We start from the raw sequence: 27,448 nt of genomic DNA, 5'->3' as shown, positions 1-27,448 counted from the left end.
AATATTTTAAAAGACAATATCATTCATTTATATTTATTAATTTATTGTTGTCTATAAATGTATAATATGGTATTAAATTGAAAAGTTACCATCTTTGATACAGCTTCGACAGTGTTTTATGAGCCAAGGGAAGGCTAAGAAAATTATAATAGCTCTTACAATTTCATTATTTAAGAAAAGAAAGAAAGAAAGAAAGAAAGAAAGAAAGAAAGAAAGAAAGAAAGAAAGAAAGAGAGAGAGAGAGAGAGAGATGTCTTTTATTAAATCTCGGGAAATTTCATCAATGTACAAATTGGTTTTCATGAAAACCGAGTTGATAGGTAATATATATCAAAAATTGATAATAACGTTAAGAATAAATAGACAGATTATGAAAAAAATTATCATCTACCCCCCAAAAATATTATAATAATTAAAGTGTTAAGGACCAACAGACGAAAGATTCCTCTTAAAAGATTTTAAATTATTGGACAGTCTGACACTTTGGGGTAACGAGTTCAACACTTTTGCACCGTCATAAGAGAGAGCTCTTTTTAAAAAAACTCAGTGCTGAGTTTCGGTAACTTTAAGCACTTCTCTCTACCACGAAGATCGTAGGTATTTTCTTGAAAATAAAAGAGTTCCCTTACAGATTACGAACGAACGAAAGAACGAACCTCCTAGCGCATACCTTTTAGCTCCCTCCCCCTGAACTATATTCAATCCCTTCCTGTTGCGCATATGATCATGATAAATGATAATCTATGTTGCGGCTCTGTATTTATGTAATTATTTATTCTCATTAACCTTAGGACCGCCTCCCAGAATTAACTATCGTTGACGTGACCTTTTGAATCAATACACCTTTAATGACAAAAGAAATTAAAACACAACTAAAACGAACCCTTTCAAAACACCGGGTCGAGCAAACACAATAATTGTCATAATTGCAGCATTGAGGTACGTTTTTTCTCCATATATCATTACTTTTATATCAATAATATAATCCATAAATTACCGATAAATCAGGTTTTTAATAATTAACTCAATTGGCGAGGCTACCTAGCTATCCGTATTTAGATTTCGAAAGTCAGAAATATTCCATCGATAAGCAATTTTGGAAAAAATCCCCCAAATTGATTTGTATTATCGTATCACCCGGAAATAAAATTGTATACGTTTTCTTTAGAGCTCGTTGAAGCGTCGCTCGCGATGGGAACTAATAATTCGAAAGGAGAGCCAGCCAAGCTTAGAGAAAACGAAATTGATGAAGGCTTCGAGGACGTCGAACGATACCATGGAAATTCCAAAGATGGTAGAAGACATGGACTAGGAGTTTATTACTACGATAATGGTGATATTTATGATGGAGAGTGGAGAAAAGGACGCAAGGAAGGACGAGGAACTTATGTATTCGCTAATGGAAAAAAGTGAGTCTTCTTAGATTTTAGATTTACATCGATAGCATACTTATCGTTGAAATTTAACACGTAAATATTTAGCTCTTAAGTCGATTATAACTTGAATGGCAACAAGAATATATATATATGGACTTTGAGTCGTTATGCAAGCATAAAATTAATTGTCATAAGATGGCTGTATTAACGTATTTAAAAGATTATATTTGCGCCAATCAATAAAGAAATACGTCCCATAGATTCTTTATATGCGCATCAATTCTGTATAGAGACAAAATACTGAGGGTTTGAAATGTTTTAACCAATTCAACTTCAAGCAAAAGCTTCCTTTTATTTACAAAGTCAAGAACAATTTTATTTCCGAAGGAATAGTCATTTATAGCGATTAAGAAAACTTGATCACAAACTTTATATTTTATCAAAATTATTGTTTCAATCAATTTAAATCCCATTTTGCAAATGAAATATTTTTGACTGAGTTTCCTAAATTATGCAATGTCAGACATAAGATTCAAATATATACTTTAAATCGTTATTAGCTTTAATGTTTAACTGGAGGATGATAATTGAATAAATTTTCAAGAAGGTGAAATAAGTTTCAAGAGACTATTTACTGGTCAAGCAAATTTGAGACAAATTTTTAATCCTAAGTATAGGATTTACTTATTTACACTCCCAATGAATCTCAAGTTGGAAAATAATGGCTTTGACAAGTATTGACACAGCCTTCAGGAGTGACAAAAGAGGGGGAAAAAATTCCTTCTTGGTTGAATAATTAAAATCAAATATTATAAGGGTTGAATTATGCATGCGTTAGCATGCAGATCCCTTCACTGGGCAAAACTAGAAAAGCATCAATCCTGACTACAGTATTCTCAAGGAAAATTTCTTGTCGTAAATTTTAATTTAGAATATAAGAAGTTTACTTTATTTCACAGTGAGGATACTCAACTGTACTGTGAACACTTTGAGTTTTTTGTCACTTTTATAAAATGAATGATTTACAGATTTACTTTATAGTGAGTCTACATCTACTAAGGCTACCCAAACACATATGAAATCAAATTTACAAATCACATTTTTAACCGCTGCATAACAGATGAATTAGTGAATTCTGGATTTTAAGCTGCTTGTTGTTCTCTCCTGATCATTGCATGCTGACACACGTATGAAGAGGAAAATGTGAAAATTTGTATAGATTCTATTGTATTTAAAAAATACTTAATCATGATTGGCTAATTTGTATGAAAATTTATCTGGGTGGTCTTATTTAAAAATTGGTTAATTGTTGGTAAAGTTGCACAAGCCAATTCAATTGATTTTTCAAGATATAGTTATACTGTCACTTAGATCAACCCAGAGGTTGTTTCGTTCAATCTGTGAGCTAGCTGTGCCCTAGCTGAGTTTGGATGAGCGGATCAAGAACTCAAAGCAGGAAGCACCCCCCCCCCCCCCCCCCACTATTAAATTTCAGACAATGCTAATTAAATTTACATTACCTAAATAATATTTTTTCATTTCTTGAAGGAATGTTGGCTGGTTTTATAGAGATGAATATGTGGGAAATGAACCAAATGAAAAACTGAAAAGAAAAATGAGAAAAAAGAGGATGTCGTATAGTGATGCTGAACCATTACCAAACAATGTTGAGTAAGTGATAATAACAATAACAATAATAATCGTTTATTCCACCACTTTGTGGCTAGGCTGAATCACAGTGTGGGTCAGCAGAACAGTATGTGTACACCTACTTGCAAAAAGGTTGTCATAGAGAAATTGAAATATAAACCTGTAGTAATTAGGTAAATTAGTAAATTTACCAATAGGAATAAATTATCATTGACGTCAAACTCGAGTGACCCAACCAGCTAGATCATACTAAGAGAAATGCCAGACAGTGCTAGAATTCATGGTTTACGTTACACTAAAATTTCCCAGTGTAAAGTTCTTGAAATATTATAAATTTTTGGTGTTGTAACCTAAAATAAATCAGTTGATATAAATAACAATATTAAAACTTTCTAATATTTCATATTTAGCTTTACACTGGGAAAACTTAACAGTTTATTTTTCAATTTCTCTTTGACAACCTTTTTGCAAGTACTATAATAAAGCTGTATGTACTATTGATATCATACATTAGTCAAATCCAACTATAGTGTACTATATTGTCAATGCTGCATTCTGATTGAATGAGTTACTACTGGGCTATAAGTTATATATCCTTCTAGTAGCCAAAAGAGCCGGCTTTGAAAATTTTAAACATTACCATAGATATAACTTGAATGTCAAAACTTGTTTGCATCTATTTATTTGACCTCCCACCCTTCCCCTCTCCCCCCCCCCCCCCCCCCCCTCCAGAAAATATCCCGGATCTGCCCCTGTATGGTACTCTTACCTATGAGTGTTGAGTCACAACAGCCCAAGGGCTTCAAGACTAATTGCAAATTAATTATCAGTATGCATGAGTGTAGTCAAGACATGCAGTCAATCATCGTTTAGTAGAGAAGGGATAGGTCATAACCTAGGAGCATAGGTTTTTTGCTCTCCTGTATATAAGACAGGAAATAATGTCATGTAAAACCCTGTAATATTAAAGTTGAGTGGTCAAGCACAGAACATATCTTAGCAGGGGCGGCAGAACCGGGGGGCCTGGGGGGAAATGTGCCCCCCCCACCAAATTTTTTGGGGAGGCCTGGCCCCCTCAAAATATTGGTTCTTAGTCATTGTTTTACAGCGCATGTGTCTGCAATCAAACAAAACATTGTCATTTTCACACAGCGTAAAAATATAATCTTCAGTGCCCCCCCCCCCAAAGATTTTTGCAGTGCCCCCCAAAGATTTTTAGCTTCCACCGCCCCTGCTTAGCTCCTTGCTCCAAGGAAACAATAATGTAATTATGATTATTCTTTCATTTCCACTGAGCCTTGACCAGGATTGTTTTGATCGGAAATGACATCTGACAACTTGTTTTTCTTGATTTTCAGGTCTTCTGTACAGAACCCCACATGTCCCACTACACACAACACAGACAGTGAAGATGAAGATAACAATGTACCCAAATTAAAGGACGACACAAACCTAGATATTCGTCGAGCACAAAGCATGCGAAGACAACAATACTTTCGAGCCAAATATAATATTCCCGATAAAAAGGACCCTGAAGAAATGATACAAGATTCTAGAGGTCTGCGTGACTCAGTACGGGCAAAATGGGGCTTAAAACGAAGCAAATCCTGTCATGACGGAAGTTCAAAATCACAAATGAAAGATCCTAGGTTACTCACCAAACAGGAAGAAATGCTTGAAAGAAGAAATAGTAAACGACAGAGAGAAGCCATAAAGGCTCGGTATAATCTGCACTGAATTGGCATTCTGAATTGTCGTGTGCCGTTTATGATGCTATGCGGTTGTGGAGGAAACATTTGCCCTATGGAGCGTTTTCACTCACGTGACAAGTCAGCCATGGTGTACCAAACAATAGAAACTTTCTGCACAGCTTTTGCATAAAAATAGAGTTCAATTCCTAGAGAATGGAAAATGTATGTATATTGTTTTGGTACACCAACATGACTGCTGTGACGTCACATGAAAAGGCTCAATTTGATATTGACATCACAAACTGCTATTTTGCAATGAATAGGCGAAAAAATCAGGTTTGTTTACTGGTGCATGTTTCATCCCACGGTTCCTTCCCTTGAGTATTATCTCTTTCTTTGTCAAAATTTTTTTTCACATGTTAAACCACATGTCATTCGTAAAGTATTACACTTTCTTCATCGGAATTGTTTTTCCAATAAACATATCATACCAGAGGTCATTCCCAAATTAAATTATCTGTTCCAGTTGTATTCATATTCATGTGTCTTCTCGACCATTAAACAAAGCCGGAAATGATATTCTAGGGAACAACAGGAGGTGGGTTTGGGAAAAAAGTTAACTCTTCCCTACCCCACTATCCACGGGGATAAATTCCATTACCATTGCACACATATGCAAACTAAATGACTTAATAATTGTAAAAAAATATTGCTACAATAATAAAAAAGTTTGACTGAAAATTGTAAATTTTCTATGTATTTTCTTTTATAAGGAGAGCATCTGTTTGCTTTTTGCCCCAAAGCATGTGTACTTGTCCTGCTTGCCCTGCTTGCCCTGGATTTGACTAATCAAGGTCTTGGGTTTCCTGTGTTATTACTAATGTCTGGGCTCCCAGTGTGGTTCTGAGCAACGCCTGGCTGTTTATGTTTTAGCATCTGTGCTCTCTTGTTTTTCAGTCATTTGTTTACTGCAATTTTCATAATCATGCGAGCTCTGTGTCTGCAATCTACAAGCTGAAATAGGTTTTCGCTGCCATCAATCAAATCCCCCGGGGGGGGGGGGGGGGTGTACTCCCATATATGGACTTTACGGGGATGATCCGATAAACATGGTATGGTTTTTCAAGCTTCTTGTCATAAACAGGGTATGCAATTTCACTCAAGTTCCAAGTTCTTCCTGAGTTTACTGTCATATTCTACTTTCGTATTGACCGAAACTGGTTATTATGGTCGTAAAAAAACGATAATTAAATGACATGATAATTAAAACGGGAACTCAGTGCAATTAATTATATCTTTTGTCATGAACAGGGTCTACAAATTTGGTTTTTTTTGTCATAAACAGGATACCCCTTTCAGAATCCCAGCGGAACACCCCTACCCAAATTTGGCGGAGTACCCCCCTCCGGGATGAAACCTAATCAGTCGGTACCTTTTTGGGCTTTCACTCTCAAAGTTTTAGGGATACTCGACCCATCAAAAACAATTTCTTTTTCAACCCCCTCCCCCCTCCCCCCTCGGACTTAAATAATGGCTGGTCCCTAATTTGAGTTACACGAGAAAAATTCAGTTTCCCTGGGTAAAAAGGCTTCAATGTTGTGCGTCTTGTCATGGCTGCCATCACGTGATGGTGCAAAGCCTCTATTTTGCTAAATTAGTCCGGAACATTTCTTTATCAAAGTAGTAAAGTAGGTTAGTATTATCATTATTATAAGTAGCAGTAGTATAATCACAAAAAAAGATGCACACAAACCGGTTGAAACCAAAGAAGATAATAAAAAGCCGGCAAAGACACTGGTCCTCCTCTGCTTACATAACAAGACATTAGCAATTCCATATAAGGAGTTATTGACATTTTCGTCTCGCTTGGCCGGGGAACTGACCCTATTGTCGATTTAAAAATATTTCTTTGGCCTGTAAATTCGATAGCGCTATTACTGTATATATGTGAAAGCGGATTTTTGTTTGAATTGTTCAAAGCGACTGTAAAGATACGATACGAAGATTCTACTAAGGTGCGTGATGAGCTTTTTTAAGACATTTGCTAGAAGAAGCACAAGGTCTTCGAAAAACAAACCAAACAAACTGAAAGTTGACGAAGACGACTATGTACATCTTGAACGATATCAAGGAAGCTACAAAGATGGTAGAAGACATGGAAAAGGGGTTTATTATTTCAATAATGGTGATATTTATGATGGAGAGTGGAGAAAAGGACGCAAGGAAGGAATTGGAACATATGTATTCGCTAACGGTAAAAAGTGAGTCTTTTTATCTAGCTCAAAATATTCTGTAACTTCTCAAATGAATCTGTAAATTACAATTAATGTTTATATTAGTTTCACGACAATTTAAAAAAAATTCATTTAACGATTACAATCAACGCAATAATTTAATTGAATAAAGCTTTGAAATAAACGTTAAACATCGACCAATATCCTCTTTTTTTTAACCGTTATTGAAAGCAGTACTCTAAGAGCGCTAATTGCGTTGGATTTTTAAGATAAATAGATAGCTCTAAACAACACGGAAAACTTAGCTAAACAATATTTAAAGGCTTAATGAATTAATATAGTAAACATAGATGCAAAAAAACAAAATAAATGTACACCTACTTGAAGGAAAGTTGTCATATAGGAATAAAGAAATAAAAAAATAACCAATGAAATATAGGAATTTATTATCTTTTGAGCTAGACAAGAGTTAGTATTTCACTGTTTTGAAGGTAGAGTACAAACACTAAAAATGTGCAACACTTTGCAGTATTTAGTAGTAAATAGTGCTGATTAAACAATAGAAAACAATAGGATGAGCATAATTTAGCAGTATTTAGTGGTATTTATGTTACACACTTATAGTGTTTGTACTCTATAGACTGACTGACATTTTTGATATTTCCTTATTGACATATATTTGATATTTCCTTATTGTAGAAAGCTTTAGAATCAAAATATTAAAAATTATTTCTAATTAATTCCTATTTTTTATCTTTATTTTTCTATGACAACGCTCTTGCAATTAGGTGTATATATTAAAGTGCTACTCTGATGAAATCGCTCAAACTTGAAGAAAAAAAATATATGTAGCAATGTTTGATGTTGAGTGTATGACGTAACAGACTCCAAAAAATAATCGTAAAGATATCATACTTTCGTCCTGAATATCGAGAAAACACTTCATACAGTGATTTATTGGACCTTTAAAGAGTATTCTTAGGAAGTTTCAGCTGAATCCAAGTTTGAGCGATTTTCGTCAAAGTAGCACTTTGAATAAAAACGCTACTTGATTTAGGAGCCGAGCTTGTCAAACGTTGACCAATGAGAGCTCAAAGAATTTCAAGAATGAAAAGCCCGTTACAGCAAATACTTCCACCAGGTCAACTTTCTTTTCAGACCACGTACAGGGACTTAGGAGCTCCTTAAAACGTCTTCATATTTCTTTTGTTTGTTTGTTTTTGTTTTGTTTCTTGTGTACATCTTATAGAAAGAGCAGTTTTCAATGACTGTGAAAAGCTCACGGCACAAACGCGGTCGTGACACAGCAACTACGCCAGAACAATCACATGGCACAAAAATATCTATCCAAACAAGTGCCCGAAACACGGCACGAACATGACAAGGACATTGTCGCACCAATGTCACGTGACGTAGCAATATGCGCCAGCCCAATCACATAACACAAAATTTTGCTCTCCATCAAATCAAATGCCCGAAACACGGCAATGAACATGACACGGACATTTTCGCGCCAATGTCACGGCACTGCATGCCAGACCAATGATATTGCGCGAGAAAAAAATTCTCCAATCAAAATTCTAGAAAGCATCACGTTCGCAGCAAGGCACGCATTAGGGCACCGGCACTGCCTGTTAACTATTTCGAGGTTGCGTGAAAGACTAGAGTTGGATTTGCAGTGCATTTTAGTGTTTAAGGGGGAACCTAAAATATGTCCTATAATGCAATTCGTTGGTAATGCCAACTCGACCTCGGAACGTCTAAAATATAAAATGAATTTGCCAAAAAAAAAATTAATTCTGGGGAGAACCCCCCCCCCCCCCCCCTCAACAAAGCCAGATTCGCTTCCCACACAAGTCCATGCCAGCCGCATAATAAATTTTCTTTTTGATTTTCTTGCAGGAATGTTGGCTGGTTTTACCGAGATGAATATGTTGGAAAAGAACCAAACGAAGAACTAGAAAGAAAAATGAGAAAAAAAGAGAACTTCCCCTTTAGATGACGCCAAGCCATTGCAAATGGAAAACGAGTAAGATATCAACATTTCGATTTTATTTTCAATGAGGAATTTTGCTGATAGTAAATCCCTGGCATATGTGACGTCAAAGCTGCTCGAATCTGGGGGACAAAACAAAAGAATTTCAATCTCCTGAGAATTGGAACCTATTGTTTTGTCCCCCAGATTGAGATGCATTCCAAAGTTCTGCTTGGGTTGTAATGTTTTTTTCCATTTCAAACCTCGTGTCATTCTCTTGAGAATAAGATTCTTTGTTTGAGCTGTATCCATATTCATGTGTCTTCTTATGCGCATCCGCTAAATAAAGAAATGATACTCTAGGGAATGACACGTGGTCTTGAGAATAAGATTCTTTGTTTGAGTTGTAGCCATATTCATGTGTCTTCTCATGTGCAACTGTTAAACAAAGAAATGATACTCTAGGGATGACACGTGGTCTTGAGAATAAGATTCTTTGTTTGAGTTGTAGCCATATTCATGTGTCTTCTCATGTGCAACCGTTAAAGAAAGATATGATACTCTAGGGATGACACGTGGTCTGAAATGGGAAAACGTTTCATTCAAGCTAAAAAGGTTTATAGTAGACGTGGTTTTCAGCATTTGAACCAGAACAAAAGTAACTAGCTAAACTGAAATATTTCAAGCAATTGTTTGTTTGTACAGGGCAAGTGATTTGGAGTATAGCTCACAAAGCGACGATGATGAGATGACTCGTGGAGTGTGCCAAGAATTTTTGGACAATTGTAAAAAGGTCACAGAAAAAAGTTAGCAGAGATAAGTGCTAGACTAGAGAGTTTTAGATTTACGTTCACGGCAAACGTGAAACGTCAGTTGACCAGTAAAAAATTCTTTTGAATTACTGAAAAAGAATCGCAAAAAAGTCCAAGTAGTAGAAAACAAGAGTATTTGCGCTTGGTGAGAAGGTTTGTAAAAGGTAAGTAAAATACACGAAAACTATGAAAACGTGGTCACGTTGCCGTTTGCGGGGGTGAAAAAAAGTCAATCTAAAACTCTCTAATCTAAAACTCTCTACTGATTCAAAGATACTCGAAGCGGGATTTTTGGCCAAAGAAAAAGTCTTATTGATTGGATTAGCTTTTTCCATATGGACTGAGACTCGTATAATTTAAACCACCAACACCCTCCACCCCAACCCACCCCACCCACCCCACCACCCACCCCTCACCACCCACAGGACACACCCCACACCCACCCCCACCCACAACCCCCCCCTCCCCACCCCTCCCCCCCACCACCCACCCCCAAACCCACAAACACCGCACCCCAACGCCCACCCACCCCCCCCCACCCCCCAACCCCAAAACCCCAACACCCAACGGACCAACAAAAAACCCCCCCCAACCACACACCAAACAAACCACCCCACAACCCCCACACACACAACCACAACACCAACCCAACACACACCCATCGCCCCTCCCCACCCCCCCACCCACCCCCCCACCCCCCCACCCCCCCCCACCCCACCCCCCACCCCCCCCCCCCACCCCCCACCCCACCACCCCACCACCCACCCCCCCCCCCCCCCCCCCCCCACCCCCCCCCCCCACCCCCCCCCCCCCCCCCCCCCCCCCCCCCCCCCCCCCCCCCCCCCCACCCCCCCCCCCCCCCCCCCCCCCCCACCCACCCACCCCCCCCCACCACCCCCCCCCCCCACAACGCCCACCCCCACCCACCCCCCCCCCCCACCCCCCCCCCCCCACTCCCCCCCAGGAACCGCCCCCCACCCCACCACCTCCGACCCCTCAACGACGCCACGCCGCCCCACCTCCCCCCCCATTCCCTCCTCCCCCCCCCCCTCCCTAAGCGACAACCGCGCAAACACACCCGCCCACCCCTCCCCCCACCTCCCCCCCCCCATCTTCACCTCCACACAGCCGCCACCCTCTACCCCCTCATCCCGCCCCCACACCTTCCCTCACCCTACACCCTCCCCCCCTCCACACCCCCCTCCTCCCAACCAACCCCCCACACCGCCCAACCCCCCACCTCCCCCACCCGCCCGCCCCTAAACCTCCACCCCCCAACACCCCACCTCACCGATCCCCCCACCAGCCCCGCTGCCCCTCCAAACGACATGCCACACCCCAGACTCCCCCCCCAACCTACTAACCCTCCCCCCCCCCCCACCACCCAACCCCCCACCCCCCCCCCCCCCCGAACCCCCCCGAACCAGCATCCTCCCCAACTCCCCATAACGGAACGCCCCCCAAACTAAACCTCACCCCCCCCCCCAACCCCACACCCCCCCTACAAGACACCACCAACAACACCCCTCACACCCACCCTACCCACCACACCACACCACACCCCCCCCCACCCCGCAACAACAACGTGTAACAATCCCCACAAAGCACCCCGCACTCCGCCACAACCGCAACTAATGCCAATCCCCCCCCCCCCCCCCCCCGACCCCCCCACCCACCCCCCTCCCCCGCTCCCAACCACCCCCACCCACACCCCCCCCCCCCTCAACCCACCTCCCCCACTGACCCACGCCCCCCCCGCCCGCACCCCGCCCCCCCGCCACTACCCACTCCCCCGCCGCCCCCTCACCACCCGCCCCTCCCCCCCCCCCGATCACATCCTCCATCAGCCCGATCCCGCCCCTCCCGATCGCGCGCCCCCCCCCCCTGCCCCCTCCCACCCACCACCCTTTCTGGCGCCCCCCACCGCCGCACCACCCTACCCCCGCCCCCACCCCCCCCTCCACCGACTCAACGACCCCCCCGCGGCACCACCACACCCCCTGCCCTCCCACCCCCCCCCCACCCCCGCCCCTCACAACGCCAGCCCCCCCCGCGCCCACGACCCACCACCGCGCCCCCCCGCCCCGCTCCGCCGCGGCCCTACCACCGCCCCCCCCCTCCCCCCCCCCCACCTACTCCCCCCACCCCACATCCTCTCACACGCGCCGCAACACAACGCACCGCCCCACCCCCCCGCCGCCCTCCGGCCCCCCCCCCCCAACGGCAGCTCCCCCATGACCGCGCTCGATCAGACCGATCTTCGCGCGATTAGCCAGGGCCTGGCCCCGCCACCCCCCCCTCCCCGCCCCCCCGCACTCCGGTCAGCGCTCTCCACTCGCCTGTGACCGGACAGCGCCGACACCGCCGACCCCCCAACCGCGCCTTCCCCCCCCCGTCCCCCCCCCCGCCCCCACCCGCCCGCCCACCCCACCCCCCCCCACCTCCCGCCCCCTGGCCACCCACTGCCCCCCCATCAACGCCCCCCCGCCCCCCCCACGCTCCGCCGCCGCCTGGCCACCCCCCTCGCCAGCCCACCCCCACCCCGCTCCCTCCACCACCCCCCCCCGGCCACAGACCAACAGCCCCCCCCACCCCAGCCCCCTCTCACCCACCCCCACCCTATCCACCCCCGGGCCCGCCAAGCCCCACCCTCCCATCCCCCCCCCCCGCGCCCCCCCCTCAACCCCCCCTCCCCCTCTCCCACGCCCCCCCCCACCACCACCTAACTCCACTCCGGACCTACGCTCCCCTCTGCACACCCCACCCCACCATAACCAGCTCGCCCCCGCCCCCCCCCGTCGCCCCCACGCCCCGCCCCAGCCAGGCCCCGCCCCGCGTCCAGCCCCCGTTACTAAACACTCCCCGGGCCACCCGCACCGTCAGCTCACCCACCCCAGCCCCCCCCCCCTCCGCACCAACCCCCCACGCCCGCCCGTCGCCCACCCTCCCCGCCTCCCCCCTCCCCGACCCCCACCCCACGCCCCCCCCCCCCCCCCCCCCCCCCCCCTCCCCCCCCCCCCCCCCCCACCCCCCCCCCAACAATACCCCCATCCCCAAATCCCCAACCCAAAGCCCCACCCACAGGATGCCACCGTCCGGGCCCCCCGCACACCCGCCCCCACCCCCCCCACCACCCCCCCCCCCCCCCGCACCGCAACCACCCAGCCCCCCAACCCCTCCCCCCCACGCCGCCCCCCAGCCCCCCCCATCCCACGCCCCCCGCATCGCCGCCCCCCCCCCCCCTTACCTCCCCCTCCCCCTCCCCCCGAAGACCCGCCCCCCTCCACCCCCGCCCCCCAACCCCCTCCACACCCCCACCCTCCCCCCCCCAACGCACCCCACAGCCACAGCGGGCCACCCAGCGCCCTACCACTACCCCCCCACCCCACCGTCACCGTCCCCCGAACTCCACCCCGCCCCCCCCCCCCCCCTCCGAGCCCACCCCCCCCACACCCCCCCCGGCCGCCCCCCCCTCCCGGCCCCACTTCCCCAGCCCCCCGCTTCACCCCAGCACGTCCGCCCAAGGCACCGCCATGCCCCAGGGCCCATCGCGCACTGCCCGCTCCGACCACCGCCCCCTCTCCTCGCGACTACCCCTCGCCCGCACGCCCCCTCCACGCCCCCCCTACCACCCCCCCCCCACCCCCCCCCCCCCCCCACCCCCCCCGCCCCCCCTGCCAACTGCCCCCGGCCCCCCCCCCGGACCCCTCCCTGGGCCCCGCGCGCATCCGCCGGCCTTCCCGCTACTCCGCCCGAATCCCCCTCGCTCCCGCCCGCCACGACCCCCGAGCCTCCCACGCCCGAGCGCCCCCACCCCAGCCAGCCCCCCGGCCCCCCTCCCCGCCCCCCCCCCCGCGCAGACCCTCCCCTCACCCCCCGACCTCCCGGCTCCGCGCCCCCGCCCATCCCCCCTCCCCCCCCCCGCACCGCCCTCCAGACATCCCCCCAACCCGCTCCCCCCCCAGACCACACCAGCCCCACCAACCCCCCCCCCCACCCCCCCCCCCGCCACCCCGCGTCCCCCGCGCCTCCTCCCGCTCGCCCCCACCCAGGCCCCACACATATCTCTGCTCCCCTCCCGCCCCCCCCCCCCCCCCCCCCCCGTCCCCTCTACCTCCAACCCCACACCCTATAAAAATGTAATTACATGATCTAATTAGTGACACAAGCTACTATCTGAGAAAATGTTAGCCACCGAGAGTCCGAAATTTGCCAAAACTGGGTGTCCATTTTTCTTGAAATTATGGATTCCCAGGGCCACAAAATAAGGAAAAAAACTTTGTTCAGTAGAGATTGATAACAGTGGACACATTTATGCGTTTGTTGTCTTTATTATCGCAATGCTCAGGCAATTCTGTGTGACATGTTTTCCCCACACAGCACACTTTACGAGATAACTTCGCTTATTGTCAAGCAACAAAGGTTTCAGAATGAGGCTATGGGTGCCTAAATGATCATCATTCGTGACAGGCGGTAAGAATAATTATATTTAGGACGTCCCGCGTATGCACCTTTTGTGCGGGACAACGCGAAGCATTCTCGGAATGACTATTGAACAAGACACACCTCTGGGTGAATGAACGCTATTGTTTTGCAAACCCGTCGGGATAATATCATATTCCTTTCGTATTCCTTTGGATACTCCTGAATTTTCGAAGAGTAAAAACAAAAGAAAATGAATCCCCCAGAGGTTTGTCACGCTGAATTGGAACACATTGGTCACACACCCCACGAATAAAGCGTCTATTTTCACAGGCTCTCATGACCTTTCAGTTTGCAGTGACGTTATTTCTACTCACTTTTTCAGTACATTCTGGTTAATCACTGGTTTGTCTACCATTTCCCTCCTACCTCTTTCTCCGAAGGCCCCATGGGCTATTAACTCGTAGACCTTAGGCAGGTCTAACTAGACCTCTTCCGCTCTGACGTAATGTTTTCCCATTTGTCATTCCCTTGAGAATAAGATTCTTCGTTTGAACTGTATCCATATTCATGATTCATGTGTCTTCTTATTTGCAACGTAAATAAAGAAATGATACTCTAGGGAAATGACACATGGTCTTGAGAATAAGATTCTTTCGTTGGAGCTGTATCCATATGCATGTGTCTTCTTCTCCTCATGTGCACCGTTAAAGACAGATATGATACTCTAGTGATCATGACATGTGGTCTTGAGAATCAAGTCCTTTGGTTTGAGTTTATCCCTTTTCTGTCGTCTTCTCATTGCGGACCCGTTAAAGAATATGATACTCTAGGGAATGACATGTGGTCTGAACATGGGAAAACATTAAGTCAGATCCGAAGAGGATCTATTAACCTATACCCTTGCTATACGCTAGATACCATGGCGTCAATTACCACAGAAACCCATAAAGGGGCGGGACATGGTGAAAGAAAAAAAAATGGCGTCTCAAAGCCAAAGAAGCCTTCTTAAAGTATCATGAGTGGCGAGGACCAACCTTAAAACACAAAAGAAATTCCCATAAAGTTACCAGCGTGATTTCTTTTGTGTCCTATGTTAGCCTTGATCGCATCCCATACTCTTCTAGAAGGTTCCCCTTTTATTGACGGAAACTTATGTTTGAAGAACTTTAAGTCACCGATTAAAGTTTATGCGGATCAGATGTTTATTTTTTTTTTATTAAGGCCAATTTTCGTTTTACTATTTGTGAAGCGTTAAAGGGGTGTGGTCACCTTCCATCACCCTGGGGTCTGCGCCGCCCCTCCCCCCGGAAATAACTTTAGTTTGGGGCCGACAATTCACATGTGTGGTCAAAGCTAGTCCGTTCCGGTCGTTCTTGGGTGCTTTTTAATACAACCCCCCCATTCACAGAACATCCGCTAGCGCAGTCTTCATTTGCTTTGCGATGGCCTTATTTCAAAACGACTTGCAAGCCCTCCCATTCTTCAGTGCATTGGTCTTTGCACGCCATCAAACAGGATTGGCCAAAATCAAACCGTGAAGTTTCCGTTGTGGTCTATCAGAGAAATCGTGACCCGAAGTCGCTTTTGCTTGCTAATGATTGGGGTATCCGTATCACACACACCACTGTACCACAAGTTGCCTCGGCAATCACAGCTTGGACCCCCAAGTAACACGTGACGTATATCAAATCAGCAGGCAAGGTCGCATCTGTCAGGTCTTCAGCTGACGAAACATATATCGACGACAAACGATAATATTATATTTTTTGCATTTAGAAATTAATACAAGATTAAGAAAAAGTTCCATATACATGCACATGCTATATAGTCCACACCGTTACAGCGGACACCTTGGGACCATCACTTAGGGTCCGTAATAGCGACGTCCCAAATAGGAGTGAGTTTGATTTTGTCTTTTTTAGTCAGTGTTTGTGTGCGCGCGTGTCTTTTCCATGTGTCTGCAATAGCAGGCGGTCTGTAAATCGGGGGTTCGCAAGGCGATAGTGACTGTATACGAATTTGATATCCTTTTCAGATGTCATATACAAGTCAATGTCAGTAACGGTTGTCCACCGAAAAAAAATTTAGACATTTAGATAGACAACTCGAAAACAATATTAGGGATGATATCCCATATTAATCCAGAAGTGGGCGTTTTCGCTCTTTTGTCGATTCTGAGCGGCCACAAGCCAACAAAGGAGCGAAAACTACGACTTATGGGATCAGTCTAGACTGCTTCTGTCGCTAAATATCAGCTAATACCGTGAGCTCAAAAGCAATAATGAAGAAATAGAAAACGCGCGCGCTTGCTGTGTGCTGTCATAAGGAACGCGGGGGTTGTCAGAACACGAGAGAAGTGTTAGGAGAAGCACGACGCGTAGCGGAGGGCTTCTCGACACTTCTCGAGTGTTCTGCTAATCCCCAAGTGCTTTATGACAGCACACAGCACATCACAAGCAAGTTTTTTATTTCTTTTATAAAATACAAATTACAATAATAGGGAATGACGCAATGGAAAGTGCGCGCGCGTGCAATGTGCTCTCATAAAGCACGCGCTCCAAACCAATCAGAACGCGACATTCATAGCAGTTATTTATAAAAAAGATTTTTAAACTCTGAAAATCTATAAGCTTTGGAAGTCGTCCTATGACGACGTGAACAATCACCGCAGAGCCAGGCTCCAACTAGACGCCGAAAGCTTTATTAAGATATATTGATTTGGAAATTAGAGTGATTTTTAAGAAGGTAGTAAAAAATTAGAGAAACCCGGAGAAAAACTTCGAAGCACAGGAGAGAACGAATTGATGGGTTGCAAGCATTCCTAAGAGAGTTAAAAGACATAAACATGGAGGCCATTGTGGTACCGTTAACAATGGATGCTAATGAGAAATCTTTTGTTAAATGGTACCAACATGGCCGCGATGACGTAACGTGCAAACGAAGAATTAGCAACTATACACACATTGCTGAGTTTGCACTTAGTGGCGTAATTTCGTCTCGTGCGGAATGTTCATCAGCTGAATCACAAGTTTTCAATAGGGTTCTTTCTGGCTGACAGCACATGGTGGTCAGTGTTTGACCACCGTGTGGAGCAGATAATGAGATTCAAAGACTTTTATCAGCTGAGTGAAAGCCAGCAATACGACACAAAGACCTGTGTAAGACCTTGCTATCCGAACGGTTGTACACTAAATATTTTTAACCTTAACTCACTTTGTCCGCTAAGTTATATTTATAATATCAGTACGTTATATGTTTTGATTGTATCATCACTCTATAATCCCATATAGGCAACAATTGTATTATTTTCAAATTCTCTTTCCTGCCCAAATTAAAGATTAATTTGGATCGTTTCCATTCGCATTCTTTCGAGGGAAAACTATGACTTATGGAATCAGTCTTGTATAGTTTGAGATGATATAATTAATCTGCAATAGGACTACATGTCTGTCCAATTTGGAAGTAATTGAATTCAAAAAATTCCTCTAAATTAGACTCGACTTATCGGCCTCTTCCAATTTTGTCAGTCCTCGGAATTTTTTCATTCAATTATTTCCAAATTGGACAGCATGTAGTCCTATACTTATTTTATCTTTACAATTGGTATTAGCCTGAATTGCTTACCTTTTTTACGATTCCAAGGGGAAAAAATCGTGTAAGTACTGGAAAAAAGTTATTTATTTATAATGTTATAAACAGGGATTCTAGTGTTTGTATACAAAAGTGCAACCTGTCGGTACGGCCGTGTGCCGGAAACGGAAGTGCTTGACGACGAGGAATCGTTTGGGGGAAAGGTGGGGTAAAAATGGCTTGATAATCACTGGAGAAGGATTTCGATTTTTTTTAGAGTCTTTGTACCAAATCCCGAGAGGAAAGGTTTTTCTTTGTTTTTTCCCCCAATCTAACCACAGGCAGTCCAAGCTGTATTATGGGCGGCAAGAAAAAGAAGTGAAGAATGTGAAAACTTGAAAGATATATTAATCAAGTGCTTAAAGCTTTTATAGATACGTAGCGAGCTTATAAATTAATAATGCCCGGAGATTAATACGTATTAATTTGTAGAATGAATTGTAATATAAAAATTTTGAATACAATAACGAAGAAAATAGCTCCGTGACCCTTTGAGCTTGATTTGGACGAGTGACAAAAATAACTGAATATCGAGTTTCAGATTTTGTAGACATATATTATACAACATTGTTTTTACCTCTCAAGGGAATGTATGCTATATCAGGTTTAAAGTCACGATTCGCTGACTTTCTAAGGAGTTGACATTAGATTTATGCAAATATCTCCAGGTTCTGGAATTATGTATGCTTCAAATCATTAGCGCGCTTAGAGTGAGGGAGTAGAGGGCTTTGCTCGAACAGGCTTGATCTTACATTATCGATTCGTTTGGATTGTTGTCTCTTCCTCGTTGCTTCAAGTAGTTTATATCTCTAGTTCTTCAACATGGGTGAATGTACGTCCAAGATTTGCCAGTGCCATTTCTGCCGTTGCTGCGAGTGTGGACCAAAATGTAGCTGTTGCATTTGCTGTAGAAAATGGTTTGGGGATTGGTGGATGTGCAGTGATTGCTGCGAAGATTTTGACGAAGACGAAGAAATGATAATCTCAAATGGAAATGCGAAGCCAAAAGAGAAACCAGATGATGGAGAAGGCATTTATCAGTACGAAAATGGAGACTTCTACGTTGGAGAATGGAGACGTGGGAAGCGCCATGGTTATGGCTCTTTGGAGAAAAAAGATGGCACTAGGTAAAGTTTCTTAAAACTCTTTAATGAAAACTTTATTATTGAACTAAAATTGTTTTCCTTAGCTCAACTCTTAATTACTTTACTTTATCCTACAATTAATCCTTTCGGCAATTATAACCGTAGAACTAGCTTTGTATGAGATTTTAATTTCCAAATGAAATTGCTTAAGTTCAGTGTAATTCAAACTCTGTCCAAATCTTTCACTCTTTTCTAATCTTTTTAAAAATCTTCTTCAATCTTTAGGCTTGTTTTATCGAAGAAGCGAATAAGCTTATGCAATTGTCGGCAAAAAGGTTGTTTGAGAGATAATTTTTACACTAAATTACAAGCCAAAACATTTAGATACAATGGAAACATAGACACTTCTTTAATTAAAAAAAAAAAAGGTATCCTTAAGTTCAGACTTTGTATTTATATTTATTCAAAATATCAGATTTTATATTTTACAATCAAACATGGTGAGTTTATATGTTTCTCAACAGTAGGTCTAACTAAAGTTTCTATGTAAAAATTACTATATATTCACTGTTTAGATAATTTAAGCCAGTGAAGCATTTTTGGAAAGAAACACTAATAAATATACCTAAAAAAAATGGAAAAAAAATTCCCTCGATTTTGTACTTTAATTGTACAAAAATAAGTTTAATTTTACATTTTTTGAAAGCCATAATGATAAAATATATAGTATGATATATTTTTGCTAAGAGGAAAGCCTACGTAGGTCTAGAGTAAAGCGAGCAGACTTTATATTCATTGTTATTCAAATCATAGTTAGCTAACAAAGTTCAAATTCATCCCAAAACAAGTACGGTTATATATTCGATTTCTCGCAATTTTGATTCATGATTTCAATCAGAAAGCTATCCTTTTTGGACGAAGAAAAGTGCAAATATTCTCATTATTTAAATGATCAAGTAAGATGAGTTATATTCTTTATAGATACTTGAAATTAATATTCAGACCAGATTGATTTAAGCTCTAGCATTTCATATGAAAAAACTCGTTGCTAAGTTACGAAGCATTAGGGCTGTTAGTCGCTTAGGAACGCAATTTGATGAACATTTCTTGACAAAGAGATATGAATTACAGTGTTCTACGTGTGTTAGTATTAAATACAAAACTTCACTAGACTGTGATTGTGAACGTGGTCATTCAATCATGACGTTAATCAGTAGCTTGATTCCTTTCGGTCGAATGATTTGTTTTGACTATGGAAAGAAATCTGTTTTTGTTTTTTTGTTGTTTTTTTTTTTGTAAATAGCAAGTGAATATTAGTTTCTTCGGTTATCCTCCCCTCCCCCCGATCCCCCCTTTGCAGTTGAACGGCGCCCTTAGTCCCCCTTAGAATTCGAAAACTACTTATTAGATAAAAATCCTAGCAGAAGCAGTCGAATGGCTTCCTTAGTTGCCCCCTCCCCTTCTCCCCTTAGAAAACACTTAGACACAAACCCTAATGATCTGAAAGGCAAATGTTTGATGGCTTCCCTATCTCGCCTACTTTCACCCAAAGAAAAAAAATCCAATTAAACTATGATAACTTAGTAGTAATAAATTATGCGTTCGGTGTGTGAGATGAAATAGAGATAACTTATTTATTTCAACTTCTGTTAGCCTAGCGACCACCATCACCATCGCCTCGAATCTTTCATTACTAGCCTTCCAATGCTAATTTTTGGGGGATTCAAATTTCAAAAGCATTGTGCACTTTAATTTTCGCGCGCTTACATCACAAAACGTTGCCTACCATTTCTTCTTTTTCAGAACCTAAATACTGTCTTTCAAAACCCAAAGCATATCTTATAATCATTTTGGATGTCTTGCTGCTTTAAATTTTCATTCGTTATTTGTATTTTTTTATTATTTTCACATGACAATATTCGTGCAATACGATGTGTGTTATATTTCACAAATATTTTGCCGAAGGCGATTAATTATCGGTGGAATATTTACCGAGCCGCGAATGTGTCGTTTTCCTACGTGTTCTCCGGTTTTCCTCCCTCCGTAAAAATCAACATGTGAGTTGAGTTTGTTTGATGTGTTGTTCTCTCCCTTGCCACAAGGGTTTTCTCCAGGTTCTCTGGTTTTCCTCCCTCCATAAAAATCAATGTGAGTTGAGAGTAGTCTGTATAGAACGTACATGTTCGAATATAGAAAGAAGTCTATATGGAGGGTACACGGCTCGACAAGCTTCTGGCTTTAATAGTTATTTTTCTCGCCCAGGCTCGTGGGATTTTTCTACGAAGATGAGTACGTTGGAGAGAAACCCGACGAACGTCTCCGACGAAGCCCTGTGACGTCACGACCATTTAGTAAAAGAGTAAAGCAAGATGACGAAGATGAAAGGTAACATACTTATATCCAACACAGCGGTTTTCGTATGACTGTGAAAAGCTCGGTACCGTATGCGTGCCTTGCCGTGACCGTGATGCTTTCTAGAATCTTGATTGGCTGAATTTTTTTCTCGCGCAATGTGATTGATCTGTCAGTGCCGTGACATTGGCGTGACCGTGTCCGCGACATGTTCAAGCCGTGTTTCGGGCATTTAATTGGATGGAGAGTAAATATAATTCTTGTGCAATTTGATTGGTCCGGCGTATACCTTGCCGTGTCACGCTCGTGTTCGTGTCGTGAGCCGGCTTTTCAGCGTCATGACGAAAACTGCTGTAATAGAGGCTTTGCACCTTCACTTGATGGCAGCCATAACAGGAGGCAGGAACATTTTAATCTGTTCCAATCTGATTTACATGAGAAAGAATTTAGTTTACTAAGGGAAAAAGACTATTGTTGAGTGTCCTGTCATGGCTGCCATCACGTGATGGAAAGCCTCTATATGAGATGGCTGTTGTATCGACAGGACCAAAAGTCGCGCTTGTTTAATCCTTTGAATTTGCATTTTTTAACAACAGTGCAACTGTTCGAAGAGAAGATCAAGAAAGGATCGAAAAAGCGCGCGAAGAAGAACAGTCGTCACGTGACCGACTACTAATCGGTGATAACAACCAATCATACGACAGCGTCCAAAAATAGACCATAACGTAATCATTATTATACAACACACGTTATAACATAACGTACTTTTTGTAAAATTTATTGAAATAACTTAGAATAGCTGTCGTTGTGACTATAACTGAACAAGGACGCCATTTTGAATGATGTAGTGTTAATTATCATCCAATATGGCTGCTTGCTTCCGGATTCACTATGGATCTATTGGCAAAGTGGGGTGAGCTAATCTCGACTCGTTATTGGCTAAAAATATTCAAACCTCTTGCCGTTTAAATTTTCGCGCATGCGCAACTTCATAAAAGTTGTAATTCACCATTTTCCATTCATTGGTTCACAGGTCAAACACAAAGCGCTCAAGCGAGGCGCCAAGGTACTTTCGCAAAGGATTGTTTAAATTTGGACCTTGCAACCTCGACTGAATGCTTTGTGTTTGACCAGTGAACCGATGTATGGTAAATGGTAAATAGACCCTTCTCACTGAATTCCGAGAGGAATTGGTCTGGGGACCAAAACAATGGAGGTTTTTTTCATAAGAAAATCAAAAAGGCCTATTGTATTGTCCTCCAGAACAATGCCTCTAGGAAACCAATGCAAGAGGTCTGTAGCCAATTTTCGACATCCTGGTAGAGTGATAAAAAACGAAAAAAGGCAAAGAAAGAATAATCACGACATCAATGTTTCATGGGAGATTCGACCCGAAATGTTTTGAGCTTGACCACACTCAACCAGAATATCGAATGGCATTTTCATGAGCTATGGGATGAAGATCTCACTTAGCTTCGCCTTGTGGGGATAATTGATCTGTGGTCCATTCGAGCTATTGACGGGTGGTCTCTCAACTCCGTCTCCTTAAACAGAAAAAAAAGTTAACTATAAAAGCTGGGTATACTAGAGTGCAACAATTTATCCGTGAAACACTACTTACTAAGGCCCCGTCCACACGTATCCGGAAATTTCTGTATCCGCAAATTATTTTTTGCGGATACGAAAAATGTTTGCGTCCACACGCAGCGTATTCGAATCGTTTTCACACGTATCCGTCCACACGTATCCGTTTTCGTAAAATTTGCGGATACGGACACAAAAATTTAGGGGCACGTGTGGACGCTACCCGTATCCGCCAAAAAAAATTTGCGGGTACAAAAATTCCATGATACGTGTGGACGGGGCCTAAATAGTACAAAGCAGTGGTAACTAAACAATAGAAAACAATGGAATTTGCATGAAATTGTGCTATTTAGTATTACTAAAGTTTCACGGATATATTATTGGCACTCTAGCACTTTCGTAATTTGGCTTCTATTTTTGGAGCACGAAATTTAATGACTAGTAATAATATGGGTTTATTATAACAATGTAATGATAATATTCTTTGACTACGCATGCGTTATGAACATGCGTACTTGAGTCAGTCTGTATTAGACGAAGGTTTTTTGTATACGACAATTAGCGTGAGGTATAAGCCATTACGAGCTTTAGAAAAGATTTGAGATGGCATTGCAGTGCAATGTGGGACTGTTTTACGAGGCCTTCTCAATGGGGCCTATAGGCCACATGCATGTGACGTCAAAGCAGCTCAATTTGGAGGACAAAACAAAAGTATTTCAATCTCATGAGAATTGGAAACCTCTTGTTATGTCTTCCAAATTAAGCTGCATTCAGACGTGCTGCAAGGGGTCTCTTTCGTCCCCTTAATGCAATGCAATGTTTACTCGAGTAGTTTTTCCTCTCAAGCCTCAAATTTGACCTCAAAATGGGGTCTTAAGCAACGAAAAACTTAGAGAATTTTTTCAAATCTCATGAGAAGAATTTTTGTTTTGATATAATCAGTTCCAGGGTTTAATTGATGGGGTTATATAACAGCAATGTTGTAGCTGTACGTTAAGATAGGAAATTGAATTGTCTGTAAAAATTGTTGAATTAACGGAGAGAAACTTCGTAAAACAAATAATGGAAAAAAAGTGTTTTCAGAGGTTCATACAAAATATAATACAAACGTTCTTGTACAATGGTTCGCTTTGAATAGTTAAAAAGGAAGAAAAGAAAGAAAGAAAGAGAGAAAGAAAGAAAGAAAGAAAGAAAGAGAGAGAGAAAGAAAGAGAGAAAGAAAGAAAGAAAGAAAGAGAGAAAGAAAGAAAGAAAGAAAGAAAGAAAGAAAGAAAGAAAGAAAGAAAGAAAGAACGATCGAGTTACCCCAGTGTGGTTATTTTCACACCTCCAATCCGTTCTCTTAGGCCCTGTCCACACTATGCCGGATAAATTTGAATCCGCAACTTTCACACCGAAGCCGAAAAAAAAGTTTTCCGTCCACACATGAAAACGGATAAAATGTTTCGCGTCTACGCTAGTCCGATCAGAGGCGGTATCTGAGCATGTGAATCGAAGCTGAAATTGAGCCCGCGGTGAATTTTTAGCTTTCCCGCCATGTTCCCATAACAATAATGACGTCGTCGTATTCGAAGAAATTCGGATACGAAATGGCTCGAAATATTCTCCGTCCACACTAATACAGCTAGTCGGCGTTTTCAAATTGTTCCACTCTGGAGACCGTATTCGAAAAAAAATTCATTTTCGGTAACGAATCGTTTCGGATTCAACCGGACTAGTGTGGACGGTAGGCCTAACCGAATAAATAAAAATTCGGATTCAAATTTATCTGGCATAGTGTGGACGGGGCCTTTATTTCATCACCTTTTCGAAGCAAGAGTCGTGAAAATTGACCTGCTCAGCATTCTTTAGCGATTAATTTACAAACAAAAATATATGATACCACGTGTAACACAACGTCACGTCCACAGAACGTGACTCTTCGATGAATCGTTCAATACTCAAACCGAACATAAAAAACAATGGGAGCAAACTGCGCTAAATATTGTATATGCTATTGCTTGAAGTTCATAGAATGTCCAGGGTTCTGTCGTTGTCCCGAAATAATACGTTCAAGTTGTGGAGAATTCTGTCAATGTGGAGACTGTTGTGATATCGTCGACGACGACATGGAAGCCGTGCTGCAGGAAAGACCGCGTCCGAAGTTTGGAGAAGCGAGTTTTACGTACGATGATGGAGATATTTATCATGGTCAGTGGAAGAATGGACTAAGGCATGGGAAAGGAGAGTTGATAAAATCCGATAAAACGAGGTAAATATATTTCACATTTTGCCTGTTTGGACATATTACGATGATTATCACCGTAGGTCATGCTATTTGGGTGAGCGCCACTTCATTTGAAATGACAAATTATTGACTAAGGGGGGAGGGGTGAGTAGTGGGGTGATCATTTTGCATGATGTCGTTATTGCACTAGCAATTGATGGTTTTCAACCATTCCCAAGAGAATTAAATAACAAAAGACACGGCGGCCATGTTGGAGGATATAACAAAAGAATTCATTGACAATTCTTTTGTCAAAGTCCTCCAACATGGCCGCCGTGAAAACCATCAACACCAAATACAATATACGCATTTCCTCAAGAGAATAGTAAGACAATTGGTGCTAAATAACTAAACAAAAGAAAGTGTGCAAGGGATTCTGGTAGTGGATGTAAATGATGCTATAATGCAAATGACCTATAACAATTATAGTACCAACAAGTTGAAGCAATCTTGTTACCAGAGCCGTACTCTGACAAGGAGAAACTTAGGCCCTGGAAACGACTTCGAGCTCGGACGCGACCGACAAACCTTCTGCGCATGCTCACATTTTGTATGTAAATCAGTTCAAAACATCTTCGTGCTCTAATTAGCTATAGTCCAAGGATGAGGAAAAAAACTGGATCGAGTTGGCAGAGCAGTGCATTGTGGGATTGTTTAAGAAGACATTTCCAAGATAGCGTCTATTTCGTCCCATATGAAAGGCCGCCAATGGGGGTGTACCCAATTGTCAGTTAACTATTAATTTTTCGGCCGAATGTCGGCTATATAACTGTAATAATTTTACGAGAGCTCGCCGTAACTATTAACGGAAGGAAAAAAAAAAGAAAAAAAAAAAAGAAAATTTGAATGGTCTAGAATGTTCAATCGAATTGATCGGCTTCATTACAAGCAAACTGGTGTATTGCTTGATGGAGAAGGTTTCCAAGTAATACAGAAACGAAATAGGAATATACGAATATACGACAAAATAAGTAAAGAATTGAAATAAAGAATGATTGCCAAAGACCAAAGAATAAGCGAAAGAAGAAGGAGAGGGAGAAGGAGATGGAGAAGGAGAAGGAGAAGGAGAAGGAGAAGGAGAAGGAGAAGGAGAAGGAGAAGGAGAAGGAGAAGGAGAAGGAGAAGGAGAAGGAGAAGGAGAAGGAGGAAATAATTAAGAAAATAGGTCGAAACGTTCTTATTGCTAACTTGCTTAAGCCTCCATTTTTCCATTTCCTTTCAGACTCAAAGGTTATTTCCACAATGACGAGTTCATTGGCGAAAAACCTTCCCAAGAAACAGCACCAGAACAAGACGAGCCAACGAACCTATCGGATGTTCTTGTCTAACAATAGCTCTATATAATGTTGAAATTCAACAGGACCACTTTAGCTTAGATTACCATAGTGGTATAACATTTACTAAATAGAGTTTAGTTTATTAAAGCTTTATACGATTTATAATAATATAATACATATAGTTTTTATTTCATTTGGTAAACAAATTCATTTTGAATACTGGTTTTATATGATTTGATATTGTATGAACCAACCTCTGGGCTCACGGATCTAAGTCAAGGTATGGCTAACAACTCGCAGATTGAACCCTGAAACAAGCTCTGGGACGATCTAAGTCTGGACACAGCTATCTCACATGCAGATCGAACCTTGAAACAACTTCTGGTCTGATCTAAGTCTGGGCAAGAATAACACAGATCGAGCCCTGAAACAAAAGAAGTGTGCTAACACAAGACGATACGTAAAGTATTAAATTTGAGCATGATGTGCTAGCAAAGATATCGTCTAAGCAAAACTGTCAATAAATCAAAAATAAAATAGAGCGTAAAACAATGTTCCAAGCACTGATGAATGTTGGAGTATGACTTAAAGAAAACATTTTTTGAATTTTGATGGGGGGAAGCAAAATCGCCATATATATATCATAAATATCGAGCAAGGTTTTTAACTTTAACTTCGTGTTCGGTGATGTCAATCGTGTTCGGTTTTGTATCGAAGCGAGACGAATGGTGAGCTTGCAAATAGAGACCTGTGAATAATTGTCCAAGGCGTTAGAAAACGTCTCTATCTTTACAAGCTCACCGTTCATCTCGCTTCGATGCAAAGGCACGGCTACCCTTCAAGGTGCCGCCGGGAACTCTGAAAGGGACTATTTACCTTACAGCCAAAGCGTCACCGAATGTTACATGATGACTAGAAACTCGAGAGAAAAGCTACAAGTTATTTGTATATGTTCATATATATTTACAAACGATGAATATTATTCTATAGGTTCAATTATACGACCGTCGTTTCAAGAAGGGTTTAGCAATCCATTTAGTTTTTCCACAGGTAGCCCAAGCTTGGTTTCTGTGGTGTCCTGTTATAAGGAA

At 43.0% G+C, this 27,448-nt stretch overlaps 4 protein-coding genes across 5 annotated transcripts; all 4 read left to right on the top strand.

Moving 5' to 3' along the window:
- The first annotated feature begins 898 nt into the window (after positions 1-898).
- LOC116306959 (uncharacterized) lies at positions 899-5,465 on the top strand. Its single transcript, XM_031717098.2, has 4 exons — positions 899-939; positions 1,169-1,409; positions 2,925-3,047; positions 4,385-5,465. Exons 2-4 carry the CDS (start codon positions 1,192-1,194, stop codon positions 4,761-4,763), a joined length of 720 nt encoding a protein of 239 aa, XP_031572958.1. The 5' UTR covers positions 899-939; positions 1,169-1,191; the 3' UTR covers positions 4,764-5,465.
- A 1,109-nt stretch (positions 5,466-6,574) lies between these two features.
- On the top strand, positions 6,575-10,059 carry LOC116306949 (uncharacterized). 2 transcript variants are annotated; one of them, XR_016119103.1, is made up of 3 exons: positions 6,575-6,971; positions 8,854-8,980; positions 9,632-10,059. XR_016119103.1 is itself a non-coding variant. In XM_031717089.2 (3 exons), the coding sequence occupies exons 1-2, from the start codon at positions 6,740-6,742 to the stop codon at positions 8,951-8,953; spliced, it is 339 nt and encodes a 112-aa protein (XP_031572949.2). In that variant the 5' UTR covers positions 6,592-6,739; the 3' UTR covers positions 8,954-8,980; positions 9,632-10,059. The 2 variants fall into 2 exon arrangements, 1 of the variants encoding a protein (XP_031572949.2); XM_031717089.2 differs by having other exon boundaries at positions 6,592-6,978.
- An 8,333-nt stretch (positions 10,060-18,392) lies between these two features.
- Positions 18,393-22,073, top strand: LOC116306947 (uncharacterized). Its single transcript, XM_031717088.2, has 3 exons — positions 18,393-18,920; positions 21,141-21,263; positions 21,827-22,073. Exons 1-3 carry the CDS (start codon positions 18,616-18,618, stop codon positions 21,945-21,947), a joined length of 549 nt encoding a protein of 182 aa, XP_031572948.1. The 5' UTR covers positions 18,393-18,615; the 3' UTR covers positions 21,948-22,073.
- A 2,629-nt stretch (positions 22,074-24,702) lies between these two features.
- LOC116306950 (uncharacterized) lies at positions 24,703-26,909 on the top strand. Its single transcript, XM_031717090.2, has 2 exons — positions 24,703-25,065; positions 26,303-26,909. The coding sequence occupies exons 1-2, from the start codon at positions 24,776-24,778 to the stop codon at positions 26,406-26,408; spliced, it is 396 nt and encodes a 131-aa protein (XP_031572950.1). The 5' UTR covers positions 24,703-24,775; the 3' UTR covers positions 26,409-26,909.
- Positions 26,910-27,448: the final 539 nt, after the last annotated feature.

The sequence above is a fragment of the Actinia tenebrosa genome, unplaced genomic scaffold (genome assembly GCF_029948245.1).
Source record: "Actinia tenebrosa isolate PJP-AT-01 unplaced genomic scaffold, QUT_ActTen_1.0 PGA_scaffold10__47_contigs__length_13832649, whole genome shotgun sequence".
Lineage (NCBI taxonomy): Eukaryota > Metazoa > Cnidaria > Anthozoa > Actiniaria > Actiniidae > Actinia > Actinia tenebrosa.
This window is presented reverse-complemented; position numbering and strand designations above follow the sequence as displayed.